General features: G+C 42.9%; 1 protein-coding gene across 1 annotated transcript in view; it reads right to left on the reverse strand.

The window, feature by feature from the left end:
- Plekhg1 (pleckstrin homology and RhoGEF domain containing G1) overlaps positions 1 to 26,328 on the reverse strand; it is a 211,559-nt gene that overhangs the window by 48,096 nt on the left and 137,135 nt on the right. Inside the window, exon 4 of the mRNA XM_077802049.1 lies at positions 9,024 to 9,124. Within this exon, the coding sequence (XP_077658175.1) occupies positions 9,024 to 9,124 (101 nt within the window). The remainder of the gene's footprint in view (positions 1 to 9,023; positions 9,125 to 26,328) is intronic.

A 26,328-nucleotide genomic window follows, 5' to 3' on the forward strand; every position in this document is an offset into this window, starting at 1 on the left:
TTATATCATTATCTTTTTATAGAAGGATGGGTTGGTTAAATTAAAGATAGTTGAGCTCTGAATACTGGACAAGGCAAGAGAGAAGGTGGAAGTCAAAGGACGGCCAAAGATACCGTGTTTTGGAGTCACCGTGCCCTCCCTGACTGGAGGATGAGGTGCTGCGGGTGGCGATTTTATGTCTGGATCTCTCAATAGAAATTTCCTCTTTCTATGCAGAGAGGAATTTTGAGCAGACTCCATCACGCTGCTTTGACTCCATCACGCTGCTTCTTGGAGCTTAATAGAGACACTCCTTGGCATATTTAATTCCTGGTGTTCTCTCTGTTAGGCTCATCATGCTCCCTCCCTGTATTAATTCCACCCCCAGAGTAGAGTGCTGGGGGGAGGAACTCTTCACCAGGCTCCAGGTGGAACCTCACCTGTAAGCAAATGACTGGCATTCCCTGCCCCAAGAGCCACAGAGCCGGGAGGGAAACCATGGCCCATAAAGAAATGGTCGTTCATCTTAGGCCACACAGCTCCTAATTAATGCTCAGCTGTGGCTAGCATGGGGCTGAGTCCCGCCCTGCACTCTACTGCAAACACATCTACTGAAGCAATTCTTCCCTGGTTGACTCAAGGAGGCTGAGGGCCAGTCTTCAACATGGTCCTGCCCACCTGAGAGGCCTTGTTGGTATTACCTGCCCAGCTGTCCTTTACAGCCCTTTTCTAGAATAGGATGAAAACGATAAGAATGGAAATGGTGAGGAAAAGGCCATGGGTTTCCCTCATGCTTTTACACCAGGGCCACTGTCCCAATAAAGCTGTCCTACCCGCCTGTCAGCTTGCCATTCAACTAGCAATACCGAAGGCTCCCCCTCTAGGCGTGGATAGAAGCGCTGAGATTATGGGGTAAAGACGACGGACAAAGGCCCCATGCAAGAAACACGTACTTATGTTCTGACCACAGATGACAATAAACAGCATACTGTCACATGGTATCATATGATAGGAAGGAAATAAAGAGGGCAGCATGACAGAGAGCAACTGAGGCTGGGTGGGGGTAGAAGAGGGTGGGAGGTCATGGAAGGTGGAAGAGAAAATCACTTAAGAAACATGGTTGGATTTGGGCGTGGTGGCGCACACTCTTGTAATCCCAGCAGCTCAGGAGGCTGACACAGGAGGATCTCGAGTTAAAGTCAGCCTCAGCAAAAACGAGGTGCTAAGTAATTCAGTGACACCCTGTCTCTAAATGGAATACAAAATAGGGCTGGAATGTGGCTCAGTGGGTGAGTGCCCCTGAGTTCAATCCCTGGTATCCCCTGCCCCAAAAAGTTTGGGGACTTTAAGGGACTGGTCCAAATGGGGAAAGTGGTACCTTTGTCTATCTCAGTTTCCTGACCATTTATTCCAGGCAGCAAAGCAGAGGCTTAAATTTCTAATTTAGTGTGGAGAAAGAGACATTTGGCTACCAAAAAGGAAAAATAACAAAGTCTCAATTATATTCCAAAGCATTTTGTGATGGAAGATTTTATGAAATAACCATTTAAATATTGTCATATATCAAAACTGAACAAAGATAGTAAAAGAAACTGTATAGTACTGTCATTTATGAACATGCATGAAAATTTCTCTAAAAAGATACAAAGATAGCAAATTCACCAGTGCTTAGATAAATAAAACATCATGACCAGGCAGGTTTTATTCTGGTCATGTTTTTTTTAAAAAAAAAATTATTTTTTAGTTTTAGGTGGACACAATATCGTTTTTATTTTTATGTGGTGTTGAGGATTGAACCCAGTGCCTTGTGCATGCCAGGTGGGCGTGCTACCACTTGAGCCACTTCCCCAGCCCTCTGGTCATGTTTTGAATGATTCAAATCAGAATGCTAATATAATTCACCACATTATGAATACACAGAGTAAAATCAAGTTAATTTCATTAAAGGCATACTATTCATTCAATAAAATTCAATATTCACAAGAATTTGTAATAAATTCCTACTAGGACAAGTGCTTATCTAAATCCCACAGCAAACATTATACTTAATGGCAAAATATTCCTGCAAATATCAAAAAGAAGGTAATAATGCTCTCACATCCCAACACTGTATGAGAAGACTTGCTTTAGCAATAGGACAAGAAAAGCTCATAAATGGTAGTAGAATCGGAAAGGGTGACAAAAATTATCCTCATTTTCTGACATCACTGTCTACATGGGAATCTAAGAATCAGTGGGAAAGTTTAAAAAGTTAGTGTGAAACAGTATTCACTTATAAAAATCAAAAACACCCCTAGATGAAAACAATAGTTAGTTTAAAAAAGAAAACAAAATTGTTCTAGTCAAAATAACATCAAAAGCTATGAGGTATCTAGGAATGAATTTTAAAAAGTTAATGTGTATGCATGTGATGTAGAAATTTTAAAACATTAAAGGACATTTTAAAAGGTTGATTGAAGAGATATAGATCTATGAATGAGGTGACTCATCACTGCAAGTTTTTCATCTTTACAACATGTCAATTTCGACAGTTAACCTATAAATATAAATTTAATGCAATTCCAATAAAAAATCCCACTGAGTGCTTCATGAAACTTGACAAACTAATAAATAAACATCATTTGACAGGGCAGAGTCTACAAAAGCTAAACTAGTGTTGAAGAAGAGCAGGTGACCTTCAGGGAGGTGAGTGGAAACAGACAGACAGGATACAGAGTCCAGAGGCAAGTACATACCACATATTAAAATGAACCTGGCCCATGAGGAACTCAGAACTACAAGTCAGTATGGAGAGGTCAGACATTTTAATTTGTGAAATAAGAGTTTTAGACCTTCTACCACTGAGCAACTTGCCATCAATTTTAGGCAGATTAAAGACAAATGTGAAAAGCAAAATTTTAGGAGTTTTTGAAGATAAAATTAGAAAAAAAATAGAGCATATTTGTTACCTGAGATTAGGAGATAATTGTAAAACACAACATAAAATCTTTATGGTTTTATCAAAAGTATATTTTGGGGGCTGGGATTGTGGCTTAGAGGTAGAGCACTCACCTAGCACTGGGTTGGATCCTCAGCACCACATAAAAATAAATAAATAAATAAATAAAGGTATTGTGTCCAACTACAACTAAAACACTTTTTAAAGCAGTATGGAGATTTCTCGGAAAGCTGGGAATGGAACCACCATTTGACCCAGCTATTCCCCTTCTCGGTCTATTCCCTAAAGCCCTAACAAGAGCATGCTACAGGGACACTGCTACATCGATGTTCATAGCAGCTCAATTCACGATAGCAAGACTGTGGAACCAGCCTAGATGCCCTTCAATAGATGAATGGATAAAAAAAATGTGGCATTTATACACTATGGAGTATTACTCTGCATTAAAAAATGACAAAATTATAGAATTTGGAGGGAAATGGATGGCATTAGAGCAGATTATGCTAAGTGAAGCTAGTCAATCTTTAAAAAACAAATACCAAATGACTCCTTTGATATAAGGGGTGTAAACAAGGACAGGGTAGGGACGAAGAGCTTGAGAAGAATATTTACAGTAAACAGGGATGAGAGGTGGGAGGGAAAGGGAGTGAGAAGGGAAATTGCATGGAAATGGAAGGCGATCCTCAGGGTTATACAAAATGTCATATAAGAGGTAAGGAGGGGTAAGTCAAGAGAATACAAATGGAAGACATGATTTACAGTAGAAGGGGTAGAGAGAGAAAAGGGGAGGGGAGGGGAGGGGAGGGGAGGGGGGATAGTAGACAATAGGACAGACAGCAGAATACATCAGACACTAGAAAGGCAATATGTCAATCAATGGAAGGGTAACTGATGTGATACAGCAATTTGTATACGGGGTAAAAGCGGGAGTTCATAATCCACTTGAATCAAACCGTGTAATATGATGTATTAAGAACTATGTAATGTTATGAACGACCAATAAAAAAAAAAATTATATTTTGTGTTGTCAAACTTATAATTTTAATAACTAATTCTCAAAGAAATCATAATTAGAGTTAAAAGACATATCTCATACTAGGATTTATTTGGAACATGATATATGAAGATCACTAGCTAGAATTCATCAAGGACTCCTTTACAACAACAAGAAAAAGAAATATCCCAACAGGAAATTGGACAATGGATGTGATCCAGGAAACCACAAAAGAAACCTAAGGGGCCAATAAGAAAGATGCTCCTATTTACTGCAATTGGCACAACACAAAGGGATAGAGCCCCCATGGAGTACTAGATAGTAGTTAAATGAACTGCAACTATAAATCACCCAAATGTCCAGCAACTTGGTAGTGGATAAATAAGTTGTGGTATATCCATATAATGGAATATTATTTAGAAACAAAAAGGAATGAAGTGCTGATGTATGCTGCAATTGGCATAGACCTCAAAGATGTTATGCTTAATGAAAGAAGCCAGTCACAAAAGGCCACAGAGTCTATGATTCTGTCTCTATGAAAAGCCCAGAATAGGCAAACTAGAGACAGAAAGCAGATGTGGTTGCTAGGGCCTGGGTGAAGAAAGTGGGAATGACTGCAAAAGGGTGTGGAGTTTCTTTCTGGGGTGACAAAAATGTTCTAAAATTAACTCTCTTTGAAGTCACCACAAAACACTATGTACATTTTAAATGAGTGGATTGTGTAGAGTTACATTTCTTAATAAAGCTGTTAATAAAATACCACAGAAATTCATGAGCACTATAAATTCCAGACCTCCCCTCTCCTGTCTCCACGCGGGAGAACTGGTTTACCAACACAGTGCCAGCCATTCTCCAAAGCCACGTGCCGCGGGGGGAGAGTATCTAATTGGCTTCAGTGTTATCTCTAATGTCTTTAGGCTTTAAAAAACTTCTAAAGCTAATATGGAACAAGAAAGGCTCAGAGGTGGGTGGTTCATGGGTGCATATCATACGCTGATGCTTTTCTGCATTTTGGAACTATAGGTCATGTATCCCTTATCCTGTATGCCTGGGACCAGAAGTGTTTTAGATTTCATACTTTTTCAGAATTGGGAATATTTGCTTGTTCAAAATGACATATTGTGGAGATGGGACCCAAGACTAAACACAGCCTCATTTGTTACATGCATACCTTATATACAACTTGAGGGTAATTTGACACAGTATTTTTTAATGTGCTTGTGTTTTGTTTTTATCCTTTTAATTTTTATTTGTTCTTTTTGGTTATACATGACAGTAGAATGTATTTGATATATCATACATACATGGAGTATAACTTTCCATTCTTGTGGTTGTGCATGATGTGGAGCTTCACTAGTCGTGTATTCATATTAAACATAGGAAAGTTATGTCTGATTCATTCTACTGTCATCCTATTCCCCTCCCTCCCTCCTTCCTTCATTCCCCTTTGTCTAATCAAATTAACTTCTATTCTTCCCTCTCCCTACCTTATTGTGTATTAGCATCCAAATACCAGAGAAAACATTTGATTTTTGTTTTTTTGGGACTGGCTTATTTCACTTAGCACGATAGTCTCTGATTCCATCCATTTACTGGCAAATGCCATAATTTCATTTTTCTTTATGGCTGAGTAATATTCCATTGTGTCTATGTACTACATATTTTTTTTTTAGAGAGAGAGAGAGAGAGAGAGAGAGAGAGAATTTTTAATATTTATTTTTTAGTTTTTGGTGGACATCTTTGTTTGTATGTGGTGCTGAGGATCGAACCTGGGCCTCACGCATGCCAGGTGAGCGTGCTACTGCTTGAGCCACATCCCCAGCCCTACATATTCTTTATCTATTCATCTACTGAAAGATGTGCTTGTGTTTTGACTGTGACACATCATATGAAGTCAGATATGAAATTTCCTACTTGTGGCACCATGTCAGTGCTCAAAAGATTTCAGATTTTGGAGCATTTCAATTTTGGATTGTCAGATTAGGGATACTCTCCCTATATTTCCTAAAGGAAGAAATCTACTCAGCTGCATTTTTTTCAGGCCAATGTAAAACAATTTTTTTGTTTAATTTTCTCTTTAATTTTGTAAATGCAATATTATTATGTTGAAAACCCTGGATCTGAACTAAGAATAGAAACTTTAAAGGTTTTTATTTCAAGCCCCAACATCGATTTGCCAGATAGTTTTCTTTGAAATCAATTGATCTACAGTATATAATAAAAGATTCATAAGCAGCACTGACATAAAAAGGTACATCAATACTCTTACTTAATCAAATAGAATAGCAAAAAAGACAACTGCGGGTTTAATAGAAAGGAAATAAAAACAAATGGGGTAAACAGTACAGAAGATTCAAATGTCAGAGTTAAATATTTTTTGAAATCAATTCAGGAATGTCAAGGTCTTCTCAGTCATCCAAAGCAGTGAAAGGTACTGGAAGTCTGGTAAAAATAAGTATTCAGATGGACAAAGACTAGATTTCTAGCTCTATGTCCTTGGGCAGAGGACTTCCTGACCATTAACAATTCATTCCTCATCTATAAACAATGTAGGAGGGGCTGGGGGTGGAGCTCAGAGGAGAGCGCTGGCCTAGCACTTGGGAGGCACTGGATTCAATCTTCAGCACCACTTTAAAAATAAATAAATAAAATAAAGGATTGTTGTCCATCTACAAATATAAAAATTTTTTTTTATAAAAAGAATGTATAAGGCTTCATTATATCTGCGCCAGAGCTGTCAGAAGACGCAATGAGGTTATGCAAGTCCAGGGAACACACAGGTGTGAGGCACACAGGGACAGGCATGGGCATGACCCCTTGTCGTGGTGTCACTGCATTGATGCCTCGTGTGCATCACCATCAGGCTGTTCATTACTCTGACTCAGGTTTACTTTAGACAGGTCTGACTTTCAGGAGCAATGAACATCAAATAGAAAAGAAAAGAGAATCAATTCAGGAATGTCAAGGTCTCTCAGCCATCCAACCTTTGCAGACTGGGTTCCACTGCCAAGTCCCTTCTTATGACCTCATTTTTGTCTTTCTTTAACTCAGGAGACACATGAACATTTAAATTCCAGGGAGTCAAAATCTCTCTTGGGGTCAGCCACAGCTTCATTAACCACAGCTGGACAAGCAGGGCTCCATCTGGCTGGAGGGTACGTGGCCCAACGCCTGGGGTTTGGGGCCAGCTAGTCCCACATGATACTTGTGAAGTGATAATGGATCTGAAGCTCTCTGGCCTCTGGCAGAGGGAAGCACTCACCCCATAACTACTTGTTACCATCGACTTACAGCCGTAAACCACAGGAGACCTTGGCCAGGGCCCTAACAGCATCTAACACTTTTGCCTCTTTCAGGTTTGGGAGTCGTTAGGTGGGCTCTGGAAAGGGAAACCACGCAGAGGCTTATGGGAGTTTATCACCAGCAATAGCTAACGGGGACCTGGGTTCCTATGAACACTTTACTAAGGAACATACAGGTTCTGGATTCTCTAATTAGTATTTTATGCTCTTTATCTTCTCATTATTGAGTTAATTTTTTTTTTCAAGACAGGGGAATCATGGCTGTCCAGTTCAAACACCTGAGGTCGTTTTGAAAAATTCTGATGCCCCAGCCCCACCCCAGACCAACGAATCAGTATTTCTGGAGGGAGGATCCAGCCACTGGATTGTTTCCAAAAATTTCCCAGGTGATTCCAGTATAGAGCACAGGTGGAAAACCACAGACTCACACACTGGTTTTCAAAGTCTAGCTTCAAGTAGGAGGGAAATGCTGATGTAACTCTGGCATTTCTTATGTCAAAGACTTCCAGAATAGAGGGTGATTTGAATCAACTCAACGAGCCTGCCTCCCAGAGGCCAGCCCGGTGCTAGGTATCAGGGATTTAAGAGTGGCAACGGACACAGGGATCCGGTCCCCAAGGAGCTCACCTTTACCAACCTTAGTGAGCAAAGAGGAATAGGATTGAGCCTGCATGACCAGCCCCAAAGGGACAGGGCAGGGCAGAATTTCATAATGACAATTTACAATTACAAAATCTGCATCTTAACTGGCTACCATTTCAAGGGTCTGTCAGGTCCCTGAAGCTTCCCAAGAGCAGCAGGAGGGAGGTGGAGTTTCCTGGCATTTCCACTCATTCATTCAACAAGAGTGAGGACGTCTCCTAGGGGCCAGAAGCTGTTTTAGATGCTGCAGCAGTAACAAAACAGATCCCTGTCCTTGGAGTATTCTGGGAGTGGGGTGGGAAGGAAGAAACCACAGACATAATGGAAACGCCCATCATACAGAAGGCGAGGAGTTGACAAGTGTCACGAGAGAAAGAAAAAAGTAAAGGAGATGAGGACAGGGGTGAGTGGGTAGGGGTACCTGGTGGACCTCATAGCAAAAGTACGATTTGATCAAAGACTTGAAGTGAAGGAGGTATTTCATTTGGTTTGAAGACTCACCCAGGGCCTGGGCATGTCTGAGCTGGCATAGGAGTCCATGACATCAGCACCTGTGTGGTTAGCCCACCTACTAGCTTGTCTTCCAAAGGTTCACAGTGGATTGTAGTGACTGATGTGCTCACTTCCGCTCCCGTCAGTTCCCTCTCTTGTTTACTAATGTCATTTTCTAGTGCTTGCTACCTAGGAGGTACTTAATAGACATCTGAATTAAATTATTTGAAAAGATTATTAATTAAGTGGATTTTAAATTAGATTAATTATAGTTATAACTTAAAGGACTGACTGTATTTTACTGTGTCCAGCGCACTCCTCAGGAAGAAGAAAATTCACAGAAAATCCAGCGTAGCTGTGGATGCTGGAGACCTGGGAAATGTGTATTTTGGGATGTTTGGTTGCCGAAGAAGGGTTTCCATGCCCCACTTCAGGACAAACAGGTCTCTTCTCTAAGCCAGAAGGATGGAGAGGGATAGAATACTGAATAAATGTAAAAAATCACATAGAAAACAAGGATGCCTTTAGTTAGAGAACTTGAACTCACGGCATGATAGGCTGTAAAGATGTAAGAAGCAGAACCAGGAGTTACGGGTGAATTTTCTTAGCCGATATTCGTATGAGAAAAAATCATGATGCCTCCCATGTGAGAGCAGTCTTTTGAGTATCAACTTACCTGTTGAAGTGATAGATGTCCTGTATGTTTCCAAAAAGGGCGGCTCTGTCTTCAGTCCCCAGGGGAAGTTTTGCTTGGTCCCTGATACAGTCGAGGTAATCCTGTGAAGTCAACACACAGAGTTAAACACCCCTGAGCTTTTCCAGGTCACCTTTAGTGATGCAAGACAAGTAGCTCAGGTCTGTTTCAAATGATTCTGATGCTGTTGTGCTCATTAACTAGACCCTGAGAATCCAGAGCTGTTCCCTCACTGACGATTAAACTACTCGCCTGGAGAACACGGAACTTTAGCAAGGTGAAAGAGTGTGGTATACCTTGAAGGTTTGGAAGGTACTAGAGCTTCCTTAAATGAAGAACAGGAATGGTTACCAATAACAGTCAGTTTTGGCATAATGGCTCCCGATTCCTTGACTGATTTAAAAGACTCCAAACTTCATGTAGTGGGAAACCAGAAATAAAAATTCTAAAATGGGACAGTTATTTTAAACACAACCTTTAAGTCATAAAGTTGTCAGTTGTTAAAGGATAGAACCAAATTCTTCCTCAAATACCAATTTGCTTTACAAAAGCTTCTAAAATAATAAGCACTTGTGCAATAGGCTTACGCTATGTGATTGGTGGTACCCGTCCGTGAGCCCTGAGGACGCTCTGGAATGGTCTGAGGTGTTTTAACATAGAAACCACTTGCACGCAGATCTACCACGGGTCCAGATCTCCAGCGGGTTCAACTGACAGCACGGAGGAGCTCTTTGAATTGCTGAGAAAGGGGAAAACGGCTTCCCACCCTGTGTGTGCTGCAGGGTTCATAACTGAGTGTTCCCTTCCCCCTGCAACGCTTGAAGAAGAACTCAGCAGGAGGCGAGAAAACAACCAAGAAAAAAGTGAAAACAGCTGAAATAATGTAAAATGAAAAAATAAATACAATCCCTTGCCCGAGGCTGAACAATGCAGCAAGGCCCCTATCAAAGGGAGCGTGCGACCTGCAGCCCCAGAGGAGCCACCAGACCAGGGAGCAGCAGCACCAAACCACGCCCAGCCGTGAGAGAGGTGCTCAGAGGGGACTCCAAGGAGAACTGGGACTTGAGAGCCAGCAGAGGACTCCTCCTCACACCATTTCATAATCCACATTCTTTAGGGTTCTTTTTGCTCCTCCAAAAAACAGGGCTGTATGCTGGGGAGAAACTATGGGGACTGGAATCCAAATTAGGCAGTACAGGAATAAGAGAGGCGGCAAAGAGAGGTTCTGATCAAAATGGGGAAAACATCCCAGAATTTCTAAAAACAAGCTTTCATATTTTTTTAAATGTATTATTTATTCAGGTGTTAGAATATTTTATTTTTATACCTTGTCATTGATTCCTATTTTATTCCTTTATGGTCTGATAGGATGCAAGGAATTATCCCTATTGTTTTGTATTTGCTAAGATTTGATTTGTGCCCTAATATCTGATCTATTTCAGAGAATGCTCCCTATGCCATGAGAATAAAAAGAATTCACTTGTCAGAAGAAAAAAAAAAGGCAAAGGCTTCCTCATCAACTTTCTTAAGTAGCACACTTTATGGTTTGCATAAGTTTCAATTTTAGCTTTTTCAAGCTAAAATCACTGTCACACATGAAACAATGCTAATAGACTTTTTTTTTTTAATCAAGTTTTTTGGTAACAGATTTTCTTTTTAAGAAAGTGGTCATCTCCATAAGGTACCAGATTCACAAATCTAAGTGTAGTGGCCTTTAAACCCCCACCATAGCAAGGCCTGTTCTCCTTACTGTCAGGAACCGAACAATGACAATGAGTTTGGACGCTTGCAGATGAGGACATTAATGCCCAAATAAAAGAAGCGAAGGACGGTGAGAATTGAAGTAACAGTGCATGTTGAACCAACTTGAGCTTTCTAAAAAAATCAAACATATTCATCAATATTTCTTTTTTAGAGAGAGAGAGAGAGAGAGAGAGAGAGAGAGAGAGAGAGAGAGAGAGAGAGAGAGAGAGAAATGAATTTTTTTAAAAAATATTTATTTTTAGTTTTCGGCGGACACAACATCTTTGTTGGTATGTGGTGCTGAGGATCGAACCCGGGCCACACGCATGCCAGGGGTGCGCGCTACCGCTTGAGCCACATCCCCAGCCCTCATCAATATTTCTGTTAAATCACACATGGTACAATGGGCTAATACTCGACTTGCTTGGAATGCCTATATTTGAGGATAGTTTAATGCCTTGCTGGACATTTTTAAAATCATGTAGCATGCAAAACTAAGAAGGTAAAGCAGAAGAATCTGGGGAGCTATGAACCACACCAACGCAGGGTGAGAGGTGGGATTGAGGTGGGTGCGCATCCCAAATTCACCTGGCTGGCTCCAGATGTTCTGCCTTGGGGCTTTTCAAGAGAAGGAAAAACCCTTTTCCATTCTTCATGTACAAAGCATGCTCACTTGCAGAAACCCAAGACTAAATTCTTCATGTAGGAGAAAGATGGGAAAGGGGCTTGAAGAGTTCCATGTGGCTTTAAAGACTCACATGGCCCTGGTTTCCAACCAGTGATGGCCCTCTCTAATTGAGAACTTCAAAACCCTCAGCATCCAAGGTACAGACACTGCATTTTAAAAGATGCTTATTTTCTGAAATTATTGAGAAAATAGATCATTGGGTGTCCAAGATTTTGCAGGTCACTCTAGAAAACAGATCAAAGTCGTACGGCCCCAGCATGTTCCCTCCACTGTTCACAGTTAAGCTTTTAAGTATGAGGCTTTAACCTTGAACCAGTTACTGAAGACTCCAGTAGCAAGTTCTCCATTATAGCTATAATCATCTGGAGCCAAAATGAGAGGTTTGAAGCGCAGTGATAATAACAGTTCATTTATGCTTAAAATGACAGAGTAAGGATACAATGACATTTATTAGAGCCTGTTGTTCTGCTTATTAATTTTATTGACAATGTCAGTACCTTTGGCTACCATACTGTTAACAATGAAGGATCAAGTTAAAACTTTTGCACTACGACAATTATTATGTAAGAGTATCAATGCATGCCCACCACTTTGGGGGTGGGGGGCAGTGAGCATATACTAAGAGGGTTTTTTTTATCATTCCAATAATTTTTCATTTTGCAATTTTAAATGTCCTCTGTTTATTTTCTAATTAGTTTATGTCCTTACCATCTCCACCATTAGATTTACACATGAGTGGTTTCCTCTCATTAATTTTTTCATTCCACGGGTGGTTATTGAAAGTCTAACTTCAGGTACAGTAAATGGGCAGGAGCTAGTTTGCACACTGTTTCTGCTCTGCAATGAGGTAAGTACAAAGCTGAGAGTGAGCATGCTCATAGTTTGCCAGGACAACTAAATATCTGCTGAATCTACTCATAAATCTGTATTTATATTTGGTAGGTCTTATTCTTGTCTGTTTAACTTTTCTCAAAATTCATTTTCTTACTGTATTTTACAAAAGTATCAGAATATTGGCAGGTTGGGAGAAAACTCTACATATTTGTGTTTTGGAGAACGTGTCTTTTTCCATTTCTCTAATTCCTTCTCCTTTTCCAGAATGTAGTCACCTGTGGCCATGTACTCAATGGAGATATCACTGAAAACAGACTTCCATTTGCATAGCCACTTAGAATTTAAAAGCACACTCCCATTCATTCATACAAACCCTCCAACCATCCCACTTTTTAGGGACATAAGAATGTGTGCCAAGTTGTTTCACAATCCAGGAATTAAAAAAAGTCAACCACACATCATGCCATTCCCCCTGGAGCTCCCTGCCTGGTCCAACTGTATACAAATAGGTCCACTACAGTGTTCCCGCTGGAGGACTGAAATAATCGGGTGCAGGAGGGACCTTCCCACTCCAGGAGGGAGAGTGAGGTTACAAAAAGGAGGTGGTGATACGGAAAGAGCTGATCTTTGAGATGAGTAGGGGCTTGAATAAGAGAAAACAGGAAGGAGACCACAGCATCAAGGAGGAGAGGGGCAAGACAACACGGGCACAGGGTAACGAAGACACAGAAAGGAGTGGGGAGGGGTTGATCTCAGGACAGGCAGGACCTCAGGAACTGAGATGGGCTGCAGAGAGCTGGGCATGTGCAGGAGCATCCAGCCTGGAGGGCGGGGCTGCAGTGATAGACAGATCAGGGAGACTTCACTGCTATGTAGGGGATGGCGGCCGCAGGAGGATGCGGTGAGATCAAAGGTCATTCCAGCTTGGATACAGAAGTAGAATAGAGGCTATAAAAAACACCAGGGAGGCGGCTTAGAAGACTTGTGTGGCAGGGCAGGTGAGTGCACACCTGAGCCAGGTGGAGAGGAGAGATTTTATGGGACAGGAGGTATTTAATGAGGAAAGAGCAAGACCTAAGCAAATGATCCACCATTCTGGATTTCAGGACAAGGAAGTCTGGGGCTTCTCTTCTCACTTTCCACTCCAAGGGGGTGGGTGTGGCTCCACCTGCTTCTCAGAGGACATATGATCATCCACTGTGGCAGTGGGTCTGCTAAAGTCAGTCAGACCCTCTGTCTCTTCTTCTATTGGGCTGCAGCAGGGAGATAGAGCTGTGGGCTTTTCTCTTCCTTTCTGCTGTTTTTCCCCCAAGTAGCATGTGAGTTAAAACTAACCTAAAGCTGCCCCTGCTGGTCTGTTCTGCAGACGCCTTGGCAGGGCAGTTCTAGGCCTTTCTGATGGGCAGGTACCCTCTGGAACGGATTTCCTCACACCAAGATGGAATATTTCAAGACATCTCTGGGGATCTGTGGTGAGGGGACAAGGCCTACGTTTTGGTGCAGCTAATCCAGAGACTTGGTCTTTGCGTGGCTCAGGCTCGCTCACCTCGTTCATCTCAGGTTTATTTTGCAGCCACTGTCCTCTGCATGAAGTGCTCTTGGGAACGTCATGGCTCAGAGCCACATGTCCCTGGCCAACACCCCCACTCCCTTTCACCCTGTTGTCCCATTCCCCTGGGAGCTGAAGAGAAGCTGTGAGTCTGGGGTGGAGATGACACATCAGACCTGGTGTGTTACGGCTGGGTGACTGAGAGCCATCCCCAGCGAGGGTCATCAGGACAGGATCCGGGGGCAGTTGCTCAGGGGGGCTCTGTGGGAGCTAGAAGTGCCCTCGGTGCAGCTTTGGCTCCATCTTATGGAGCACCAACAGGGAGGAGAGGTCCAGGACTATGCCAAGCACCTGGCCACCAGGATGCAGCTTCGTGGACCTCAGGGCCAGCAAACTGCAGCACCAGCAAGGGTCAGCAGGCCTGAGCCAGCAGGAAGGAGCCTCCTGGGGGTCTCTCCGCTCAGGGAAAACACCAACAGCCTTGCAAACAGAGGGTTGAGCAGCGCCCACTCAGAGCTGTGGCCCACTCTGTAGAAGAGCATTGTCCTGAGTGGGGGTAAGGGCAAGGGCCTTCACAGGCCTGAGAGAGTTTGAAGCACAGAGCGGTCTCAGGAAACATGGGGAATAGTGGACTCCCAAATTCAGTGACCAGAGTGGGCTCAGACTGATCTGGAAGAGGAATAACAGATCAATCAGTATGGAATGGGAGGGGTTTGTAAAGGGAAGAGAGTGATGGGGTGGTAACTGGAGAGAGGCAGGACCAGGCAGGATAGATCAAGTGACCTGTCCACCCATCCCTCTATCCACCCTTCCCTCTATCCACCCTTGAGCAATCTGAAGATGGAGGAAGGAGAAGGTGGAAGCAGGAAGCCTGGGATTCCGAGAGGGGAACAGCTGATAATGTGAGCTCTGAAGAAGATAGACCAAGACGAGACCGGGGAGGAGGACAGGACGGTGAGCACTTCCTGGGAACCTGGGCAGGAAGCCCCGTCTGTCAGAGAGGGCCCAGGAGCGGCCACATCAACACTGGCCAGCTTCATGACACATGGGCAAACCTCAGGCAAGTCAGAGCACAGAAGGGGAAGCCCGCCCTTCCCCCAGGCCTTTACCCTCTCCCCAAAGTATTCTCCAGAGATAACTCTGGTTGACACTGTGGGACCCATGCTTCCAGACCACGTCCTAGTGGGGACAGCTTTAGCTGTCATCATGAGATTCTGTATTTGAGCCATAATTTTATTTCTTCTATTCAATGCATGTAGGCAGACCTACTTCCTGTTTGTAAATATGGTTCTTTCTCATTCTGTACAACGGCTGCATCCTATCCCAGTCAGTAGCTTTATTACAATATACTTAATAAAGATGGGGGGGGGGGGGACAGTCGCTACCTGCAAGGCCCAGCTGAAGGAGCAACGGGGTGTTGCGAGGCGATGACAATGATTACTGTTCCTTTAGGTGGTTACAGAGGGCAAAGGAGAAAAACACTTAAAAAATGAAGTCACAGTATAGCCATTTACTTATAAGTGCTGGGAGAGTACAGAGGAATATAATTTCAAATTAAAAAAAAATACCTTTATGTTTCTTCTAAACAAGCCACTGGAAGGGTTCAGAGTACCAATTCCTGCCGTGGCCTGCAGATAGAGTGCCCGAAGTCCAATCTGCAGGTCAGTCTTCTCTCTCCTCCTCTAGGGAGAGGAAGGGGCAGCAAAAGAAACAGGAGCCAGGGGCTGGGCCACTCCACCAGCTACAAACAAAAGCCCTTATGGTGGGACCGTGTTTTCTCTGAGTCTGCCCAGACCCCAGGCCATGCACCCTGTGCCAAAACTACATCACACGAGGACCTGGGCGACTCCACAAAGTCCTCCTGCCACTGTCACTGAAGAGGTGGAGCAGGAAGAGACGAGGGAGGAAAGAAAAGGGGAAGAGGAAGAAGAGGAGACGGAATGGGGAGGCAGAGGAGGGGCCCCACCCCACAGGAGCCTTCGAAGCAGCTCTGCCCCGACATTGGTTCTCATTTCAGACTTTCCCAGATGTTCCATTCAGAGGCGGATCCTGTTGGCACACGTGGAAGTCGGTTAGGGATTCAGGGAAGTTTTGGTGGAAAAAAAGACCCTGGGAGGTTTCAGCCTCATCTACCTTCCCTAATATCTTCAATGCATGAAACTTCGGCCAAAAATGTCAGGAATGGCCTTCTTGCTGTCCTGTGACAAATGACACCTTCCTGTCCAGCCCCTCCATTGTCTCCCTACTTCCTCCTAAAGGAGGGAACTCAGGGTTTCCTCCCAGGAAGGAGAGGCCTGGAAGGGGCGGGACTTGGCTTGGTCTTCCCCCAGAGCACCTGGTGGGGGGGGCGACCTGGGGGAGGAGTGAGAGCAGGCGGAGTGTTGCAGGAACATTAAGAAGACAGAGAAATGCACCTTTGCTTGAGGACAACTGGGAAAATTGATCTCCCCCAAAGACTTGAAGCAGAAACTGTGAGCCCACCGTCATCTAGTGATCTACACAAGGTCTTAAGAAACAGGATTAGCATTAACCTATCAAGTAGTTCTTAAAGCACAGGATGCCCATTTTCCCCATACTTTGGACAGCTTTTATAGAAATCAATTGTGTTTATTTACTTCCTACTGATACCATTTATTATCTTCACATCAGTGCACATAATCTGAAGAATGCTCTCATTATTGGAAGACAGCTTGGTCCAAATAGAACGCTAAAATTAATCTCATACATTCTGCTTAGTTAAAACTATTAGAAAAGTTCTCCAAGAGTCCCTACCAGCATAACACAGCAGAAAAATTTAATTTTCCATTACTATGTTAAAAATTTATTTAAAAATTATGCATAAAGTTTGCAAATTACATCGACAACATTCTCACAGGCAAAAGCTCTTCTCAAAGTAAAAGAGGTAGACACACAGCCATGAGAATGTCCTGTGACAAAGTGAAATATCTTTCCCTACTTATCTGCAAGCTACCATTCCTTTTTTTATAATGCATACTATTTAATGCTATCATTATTTCCAGAAAGAAAAAAAAAAGGATTTCTATAATAATCCATGTGCTTTTGGATACACTTAAATATATAACATGTTTAAAAATCTTCAAAATTGCCAAGCAGTGTTTACCATGATACCTGGAGAAAATCACAGAACCAGGCTCCCAGTGGGCCCTGACTGGGTAGGTGCTAATTACATTTTGCAGGTGGCCACTGTCTTGGACTAACCTCCTGCACTGGCCTCAGCAGAACAGACCAGAAGAGAAGGAGTCACTGGAGCTAAGGGCTAGTTTTCCAAAAATAGGAATTTCATAACAACCAATCAAAAAGGGGCACTTTACCTAAGCCCACATAATAAGAAGTCCCTTCTGTTTCAAAGCTATAAAGAAACTTGAAATAATCTGCTTTTTGTTCTGTTTCTGCTTTCCTCAACCCTTCTTTGGTCTAGAAAGCCAAACCTCTGTTCAGCTCATCAGAATATTCATCCTATTTTATAGGATGAGGTGTTGCCTGGTTATAGAATGGCAAATAAAAGGCAATTAAAATCTTTAAAATAATTGTGTGGTGATTCTCTCTCTTTCTCTGGGTTCAGACCCAGAGCCCCGTGCATGCTAGGCAAGTGTCCCACCACTAAGCCACATACCCCAGCCTATAATTTTGTCTTTTCAAATATGTATGTGAAGGAAGTTTATTAACCACTCTCTAGAAAATGGTCTTTCCAGTTGCCTTCTTTCCCTCTGTCTCTCCTTTTATGCTCTTTCATCTGCTTAACTTTTATGGAGTATTTTTTTATTATTGCTTTTTTTTACTCTTCCAGGTCCCAAGCCAGGTAAGGAAGCAGACAGACACAATTAGACATGGCTGTAGTCCTTAACGGAGAAATGGGGATGCCCAGGGAGACGGAGGGAATGCGATGTCTTGGCAAGGCTTAAAGTGCCTGAAAATAAGAAACTGATTCATCTCAATTATAATCAAAGTACTGCTGGTATAATTTGAAACATAGTAATTACCAAAAATTAAATAAAGCCTGAGGGAATTTTTTATATGGTGCAAAAAATAAAAGATCAGTAAAATAAATGTATATTATTAGATGAGCTGAATTTGAACCCTCTTCACTGCTATTTATCACCCTTGGGTTTTTTTAAGATTTACGGCTAGGTACTGTCTCTTTCCTTTTACGCTGATCTCTTTAGTCTTCTTCACACCCTAGGACCTGGGTCCCATTGTTTATCCTCTTTTGCTAGAAGCTTTGCAAGGTTCTGTGATTCTTCCAAAGTCACACAGAGAATAAATGACTCAAGTCACATTTGGACCAGGATCAGGGGAGGATAGCCAGGGCATGGAAACGCTAAATGTTTGCTTCAGAGGTTTTAAACCTTAACAAGGGAGATGTGTGCTGATTGATTTGTTCTGGGGGTAAAAGTAGTTCTTACTAGACAGCAAGTAGAGGCTACCAAACACACCTGCTCTCATTTACCAGGCACCTGCCACTTGCAGGACCATCACAGACCACATCTGCACTGCTGTCAGCCCCACTCACACTCCCAGCCCAGCCTCTGCCTTCAAGTTTTCATAAGCACACGGCCAGAATGCTCAGCTCTCAACCACTGCCACGCGATTCTCAAAGTGGGCTTGTGTCTTCCTGTCCTGTTCTCACGTCCTCTTTCTTCCTGGTCACTATGCATGGCTTCAAATGTCCTTCAAAATGTCTCACTTTCCTTGCCGGTCACCAGACATCAGTCAGTCACCTGGTCCTTCTTTACAGACATGACGCTATCGCTCTCCTGGAGGAAGGGTCACCATAAAGAATCGTCACAAATAAATTACCTTAGCTCTTTCAGCTCTGTGCTCTTTTTAAGTATTACAAAACCGTCCGGCAATGAGATCAGAGTGTCTTAAAGCTAGAGAGTCAGGAGCTGGCCTGAAATTAAGATCCATCTAAAGCCAGAAGAGAAAGGGCAGTCCTGCAGGCACAGAGGACCACGTGCAGAGGCAGACTGACCTCACGGGACAGCAGTCTCTCCTGGTGGCGAGGTGGCTGTGGCCGGTGTTGTACCTCTTCCCATAGGAGCACGTATATGCAGCAAATGTCTTCAAGTAACACGGGACACACACTCTCGTGCACAATTGACAGTCCAGATATCTCAGGGGGCTCCGATCACCTCCCTGAGCTCCTCACATTGTTTCGGAACATCGATGGCTTAAAAGCCTTTACTGGACATTGAGATAGTTACTGATTTCAGCACCAAAAACATTTCCCATTCACACATCAAATCATGACCCACAGTTTACCCCAGCACTCTTAATTCTAAAGGACCAGAAATTTTGAAATAAGGACACCGAGTGATGGTCCATTCAAGCAGATACCGCACATCCACATCTATATTGCCAACATAGTTAGAGCTAATTACTGTGTTAGACAGTAATTAAATGTATAATTTATTTAATAAATTGAAATGATTTTCCACCATTTTATGGAGGCCAGAACAGTAATATAGATAATTCTCATGGCAACCTGCTCTGTATACAGTAGGTGTTCAGACAGTATTCATTAGATGTATAAGAAACACGGCCTTGGGGTTGAGGATGTAGCTCAGTTGGTAGAGTGCTTGCCTTGCATGCACAAGGCCCTGGGTTCAATCCCCACCACCACAGAAAACAAACAAACAAACAAAACCAAGTCCTTAAAGACAAAAGCTTTGTGTTATATGTGCTTACTTTCTTGGAACTTTAACTCTGAAACAAAAGAATTTCAACCAGATGAAGAAAGTGGGGACCACCTGGACAATAGTAACCATAAATAGGAACAAGCGGAAGGACATCAGATGAACTTCCCATGGACTTAGTCACACAAACTGATGATGACCTCAGGGTCAAGCTTCTTTTTTTTTTTTTTACTTAAAAATTGCAATGCAATGAGGATATATATATATATATAAATTATATATATATATATATAAATTAAATTATTTAATATATATATATATATATATATATATATATATAAATTAAACTAAAGAATCCACACAAGGACTGAACACTTTATGGTAGTATTGGGAGGGAAATGAACGTGATTATCCTTTGGCCTCATTAGGTAATCCACGGCTAAATCTGGAAGTGCACAGGCAAAACTATTCCATTCACTCTAACCCAAACAGTGAGAAGCCCTGAGGACATATCTGATTGCTTCTCTGGTTATATTGTTGTTGATCTCATCACTGTAAAATCTCAACCCAGAGTTATTTATTGATACAGAAACAGTCATCGGCTTGATGAGCTGCAGGGAGTAGGCAGAGGGCCCAGCAGGTGAGAGAAGGTGGGGATGGGGGTCTTTCCTCAGCAAAGAGGATGCACAAAAATGATGGGATATTCCCCAGAAACTCGATTTCCTCCAAAATGCAGGGCCAAGGGACACCTGAAAAGATTTCCTTCTGTCATTCAGGGTTGGTCCCAGTTCATGCTCAGGGGGTGAAATGTATGACTTAGGGAATCCATTTTTTCTCTCCTCTTTAAAATGTCCATGGCCATCTTGTTACACAGAACTAACAGACAGTAGGACAGACGTAGAGAGAGAGAAAGGGCAAAAGAAAATGTGCTCATAGGTCAAGGTTTTCATAGATGATTTTTTTCCCCCAAGAGATGATATGAATTTCGACAGCAGCCATTTTGTGATCTGAACAGAGGTGGACAACATGCTTTAGATGCAAACTGCAAATGTGATGTCCCAGGATGGTGGATTCATGCAAGGACGGAGCAGACTGGGGATGGGACACGGGGTTCATTATCTAAGGCCCAGGTTGCATGCAAGCTCCAGGTGCAGCAAGGCGGAAATCCACCAGAGGCCAAGTCGGGCAGCCTGGACCTAAGGCCCAGACCGCTGGCAGGATATCCCCCATGGTCAGACTCTGTGGTGTTAGCTCTTACCCAGGAATAATACAAAGCCATGTCTCCTCATCCTTCAGAGGCTGAACACCAAGGTCCATTCCAGGTGCCTGGTGTGGGGCCCAGTTTCCTCCTCAGTAGGACTGTGAGATGGGCTGCCTCAGAGCTTCTTTTGGTTCAAAAGCAAATACTCCATTGGTATTAACAGTGATCTTGGAAGGCTAATTACCCCGAGCAGCTTGTTCTCAACCATCAGTGGCAGGAGAGGGTCTGAAGATAGTTACCAGAGAAATGGGCCTGAAAAGTCCTACGGGCCACCCAAATTTCCAGGATCCTTGCCTTCTTGCTGTGTTGCCAAAAGACAAGTCCTGTCCCTCCAGCCATGTCACTTTTGAAAATGGCTCTTCTCTCACCTGGATGCCTGAATGTTCAGGGACTTCCTAGCTAATCTTCTAGTGTAGGTCTTACCCCTCCAACTTTCAAAGGATTTCTAAAACTCGAGTTTGGTGGAATGGCTCCTGTGTAAAATCCTACAATGATTCTCCCATCCTTCAGCAGAGGGAGTCCTTCAAGGTGGTGATCCCTGCCTACCCTGCTAGGCTCAGTGTTACCACTTTCTGGATCCTTCTCCCTCCCTGCTCCCACCGGCACACACACTTGTTGCTCTGTGGGAAGTTCCTTGTGCCCTGTCGGCTCTATTTCCTCTTCCATTCTTGCTGCCTGAACTGTCCCTCCTGCCTACCCATCCCTGGTGAACTCATTCTTCAGGACTCTTCCCCAGATCTCCTCTGACCCTCCCAACCCTCGGTCTCAGGGCGTCTGGTGCTCCATGACGGAGGAAGCACAGGCAAACCCTCACACAGAGCCATCAGACCTGTCTGTAGCTCCTTCTCTCCCACAGAGCGGTCAGCCATTCACAGGAGCTGCGCTTTAGCTCTCTGGGCCCTGCGTGTTTGCAGAGGAATTCCTGGAAACCTGATCAGTGGACTCAGAGCCAGGCAGGCCAGGGTTAACTGAGGCCCCAGGCCTCCCTCTCAGGGCAGGGGCTGCCCTGAATAGTAACCCAGCCCCACATTCCTCGGGAGCTCTCTCTTTTGTTGCGGGGACAGCATTTTTAAGCCACCTCTTGAGGATGACAAAGGTTCCTAAACTATGCAGCTCATTTTTAACTCCCTCCCACCTACCCAGCTAGGGCATCTGCATGAGAAACAACGCTCCTCTAATCAAAAGTAGATAAAGTCCTACCCCTGCTCTTGAGCACCGGCATCTGCTACTCCATTGTGGGCCCTAAACAGACCCAGGGCCAGTGATTTATCCTCTGCTTTGTGGGAAACGGGACAAAAGCAGCACTCTGCTCAGCAGGTCTGCACTTATTGTGGGCTGGCACACAGCTCCCTCCTTCCCCGTGTCCCACTTAGAGCTTAGTGAAAGGTTAACAGCAGGACAGTAAGCCCCGTCCCCAAGCGGAAGGAACACAATGACCAAAAAAAAAAAAAGGTGGTGTTTTTTTTCCTCCCAAAGAACATATTTTAGTGTATAGTTTAAAGGAATGGCTCTCCCCCAACACGTACGTACACACACACACACACCCCAACACGAACACATGTACACACACACACACACACACACACACACACACACACACACACACACAGTCCTAGGAAGGATTTTGCCATTTCAAACAGCAGACTCAGGCTGTGGCCTCTCAGCACGGTTTGTGGTCTGCCTTCCTGGTGGGGTTTCTTTATATTAGTTTAACAAAACAAAGAAACTTATTTAGAAAAAGCCTTGGATCTGAAGCTCCTTTTCTTTTTTTAAAAAAATCCTTACAGAGTAGGGAAGATTCTTACTTTTTTTTTTTTTTTTAATGAAGTGCCATCTCATGTTTGTTTAGGGATCAGTCATTGTGACAGAACTTTCCCTACGTGTTAAGAGTTAATGATAATTAAATTCTGCACATACTTCAATGTGGCTGTACCTTGGGAACATGCTCCATGAAATTAGCCAGACACCACAAAGGGCAAAAATACTTCACGGAGACAGAACTTCCACTGGCATGAGGGATCTAGAAGAGAGATTTCACAGATGCATAAAGTAGACTGGGTTTGATGGGTACAGTTCCTGTTGGAGAGGGTAGAGATGAGCTGGGGACAGATCTGAGGCTGATGGACGCTGAGCGCACTTAATTCTACTGAAACTTCAAGTTATGTGTAGTTTTCTGCAATACAAAGCATTTAAAAAGTTAACTACCATTAAATTGTCATTCTGTTTACGAAGGCCAGGAGTCAGGCGAGGCATTTTAGATGCTGTAGCTAACACAATGCCTACGTGGAAGTTTCTTGGTATTGAGGTGCATCAGAAAGGAGTTCAGTTCTGCTCGGGGGCTGCAGTTCACAAGTACAACTCACCAGGGTGACCGAGGTGAATCTGCACCATTGCTACTGGCCTTACACTAATTAGTCCAAGGGTTCTTTCCTCTGGCTCCTTGGTAAAGCCATATCCACCTCCTTCCACCCCCTCCAATTGCTGTAGGCTAGGAAACCAAATAATTGAGCTTATTTTAAACATGTACTGTAAAATAGGCTCTTAGTGAAAGCCTGGGCCTCTCTCTGGGTAAAGACACAGGATTGACTGTTGGGTGTTTGAAATATCTATTTTGGCGGCTCAAAGGACCTCTTGAGAGCTGAGGCTGGTGGGGATGCACTCGCCAGGCATCTACAGATTGAGGCTTTTTGAATTAGTCCCATTAATAGAGGAAGAAGCTGAGGTCAGAGTGGCTGTTTGTCCACAGGCACACAGCTGACTGTCAGCGTGGAACTGGAGTCCAGACCAGAGCTCTGGTCACTAAATAAACCTCAGTTTGAGCTCAAATCATAATTTTGAAACTATCACAGCCTTTTGTTCTATTAGAAATGAATTCCAACTATACAAGTAGGTATGTCAGGTAAGCTAAAAACTGCAGCGACTGTAACAGATCCTTTTAAATTACTGTCAAAATAACATTGTGAAATAGTAACTCAGCATAGATTAGCAAGCTCAATGTTTTAGTGTTTTAAAATCTACTAGAAATTCCTGGCCTTGTCCAAATAATATGGATGAGGTGAATGATCAAAATAATAATAATAGTAATAATAATAATATTATTATTTCTCATTTGAATGCTTCCTGTATGCCTCACACTGTGCTAAGTGTTTCATATGGATGATCTTATTTAATTTGCACAACAATCCTCTTACTCCCATTTTACCTATGGGGCCGAGGAAATGAAATTCATAAAAGTTTAATGACTTGTCCAAGAAGATACAGGCAAGTATCAGAGCCAGAATCTGGGTTCAGTACTTGTAGATTTTTTAAGTCTGTGCCTTTGGGGATTTTGTTACATTCCATGGGGATGAAGGGGTAATTTGTGTTGCTTTAAAAAAAAAAAAAAAGTCTGTTGTTTGCTTTAGAACAAAGGGAAAAAGAATTCTTGCTAGGACAGCAGATCTCAACTTTTACCCTCTACAGGGACTGGGGAGCTTTAAGGAAAACTGTTTCCAGCCCCACAGAGAAGGATCCCTCAGCCCAGGGTGCAGGAGTTGTGAAAGTTCCCAGAGGAGTCTCACCAGTGGCCTCTGCTTTAGAAGAACCCCTGGGTTTCAGTTGCTCCTCCTAACCAGATTTCCCAAGTGATAGCTTTTAATTGCTCAAATAATGGCCCCTTTGAACCTGTTTATGAGGGCTGACTATCCTAGGTATAAATCTAGTTGATGACCAGTTAATTGGATGTTTCTCCTAAGGGATCATTATGATGTTGCATTCATTCCTATTTTTGAAGTAGGAATTTTCTCCAAGTAAGATTTTCCTACTTAAAGTAGTCTTTTGAACATTCTGGATAATTTCGGATATAAGTAAGTCTACATATTCTATCAGTAACCCTTTTGTCCTTATTCTGTTTCCAAAAAGACCCCAAACTTTGAGGGGAGCTCCTAGTTCAGAACAAAATAGATTTGCAAAATAGGTTCCCAGAGCACCAGCTGGCTTCTTAATAACCACACGTGGACAAACCCAGAAAGATCTGGTCTAAGATTGGACGTGATTCTGCTAAATCAATGATGGTGGAAGACAGTTTCTCACTCTCAAAAAGCTTCCTATACTAGAACTAGGGGAAAAAAGTTAATTTCTGGATGGCTTTAGACTTGTCCCAGGAAGTCACAAATGACCCTAATTGTTCCCGTCTCCTTCTGTCTCACGCTCTGTGGTCACTTGATATAGAAAAAGTAACAGGCCCTTCCCTTCACATTCTCCCAGGCCCAGCTCTATCCCTGGCAATGGCCAAGATGGAGAGAACTGGGCAAGGAAAGTCATGTGTTTCTAGAAAATCTCATTCACACGTATTTAACTGATACACAAGAGGCACTCAGTAAAATGCTCCTGGTTTTTTCCAGTTGTTTCCCACTGGAGTGAATGGGAGGCAGGACTAGGACACATCTTGGCACTGCCAATATTTTTCTGTGGGTCTGGGACTTCAGCAGCTGCCCATATCAAGGGTTAGGCTGGTGGGGCCTCTGCAAAGCGCTTTACGGGCATTTACTCATCTAATCCTTACAGTGTCCCAGGTTCCCAATATCTCCCCTGTCTTAAGAGGAAGAAACTGCAGATGACAGAAGTTAAGCCATTGTTCAAGATCAAAGGTGACAAGTGACAGAGCTAGGATTTGCCCCCAGTTGGGGAAGTCACTGTGATCTTTGGCTGGCCATTTCCTCATGCTTAAAAAAGACAGCAAATATTTACTGCAAATGTTCACGGCTGAGTATTTAATCAGCAAATATCTTCTGACAGCCAGTCAGATGCAATCCTGCCTGTGAGGGATATAAAACTTCTATGTAAACTTTTATAAGCCATACAACTATTCTTGTTCTTTCAGAATCTGTAGTCGGACTTAACTAAGCTATCTCCTGTTCTAAAATTGGGTGTGATTCTACCAAATCAAAAATCCCATGCAATTAGAAGAAACTAAGTGTTCATCAACAGGTTAAACAAAATGTGTAAACACACAATGGAATATTATGCAGCCTTTAAGAGGAAAGAAATTCAATGCCATGGATGAATCCTGAAGACACTCCACTGAATGAAAGAAGCAGTCACAGCAGGACAAATACTATGTGATTCCACTTAAAAAGGGCACCTAGAGTGCTTAATTCAGTGAGAGAGGGCAGAATGGTGGTTACCTGGGGTGGAGGGTAGGGGATGGGGGATTATGGTTTAATAGGCAGAGTTTCAGTTTGCCTGATACAGAAAGTTCTGAAGATGGATTTGGCAATGACTGCACAGGAATGTGAATGTGCTTCATTCCTGTGCAATTGTACATTTAAAATTGGTTAAAATGGTTACTTTTATGTATGTTTATTTTACCATTAAAAATTATTTCAGGACTGGGGTTGTGGCTCAGTGGTAACACACTTGCCTGGCATGTGTGAGGCACTGGGTTCAATTCTGAGCACCACATATAAATAAATAAAATAAAGTCTATCAACAACTAAAAAAAAAGTTTCAGAAATCCCATGCAATATAACAACTAGAACAATGTCATTACCTTTAAGTGGCAAAACAATCTTGGT

The sequence above is a fragment of the Urocitellus parryii genome, chromosome 8 (assembly GCF_045843805.1).
Source record: "Urocitellus parryii isolate mUroPar1 chromosome 8, mUroPar1.hap1, whole genome shotgun sequence".
In the NCBI taxonomy this organism is placed as follows: Eukaryota; Metazoa; Chordata; class Mammalia; order Rodentia; family Sciuridae; genus Urocitellus; species Urocitellus parryii.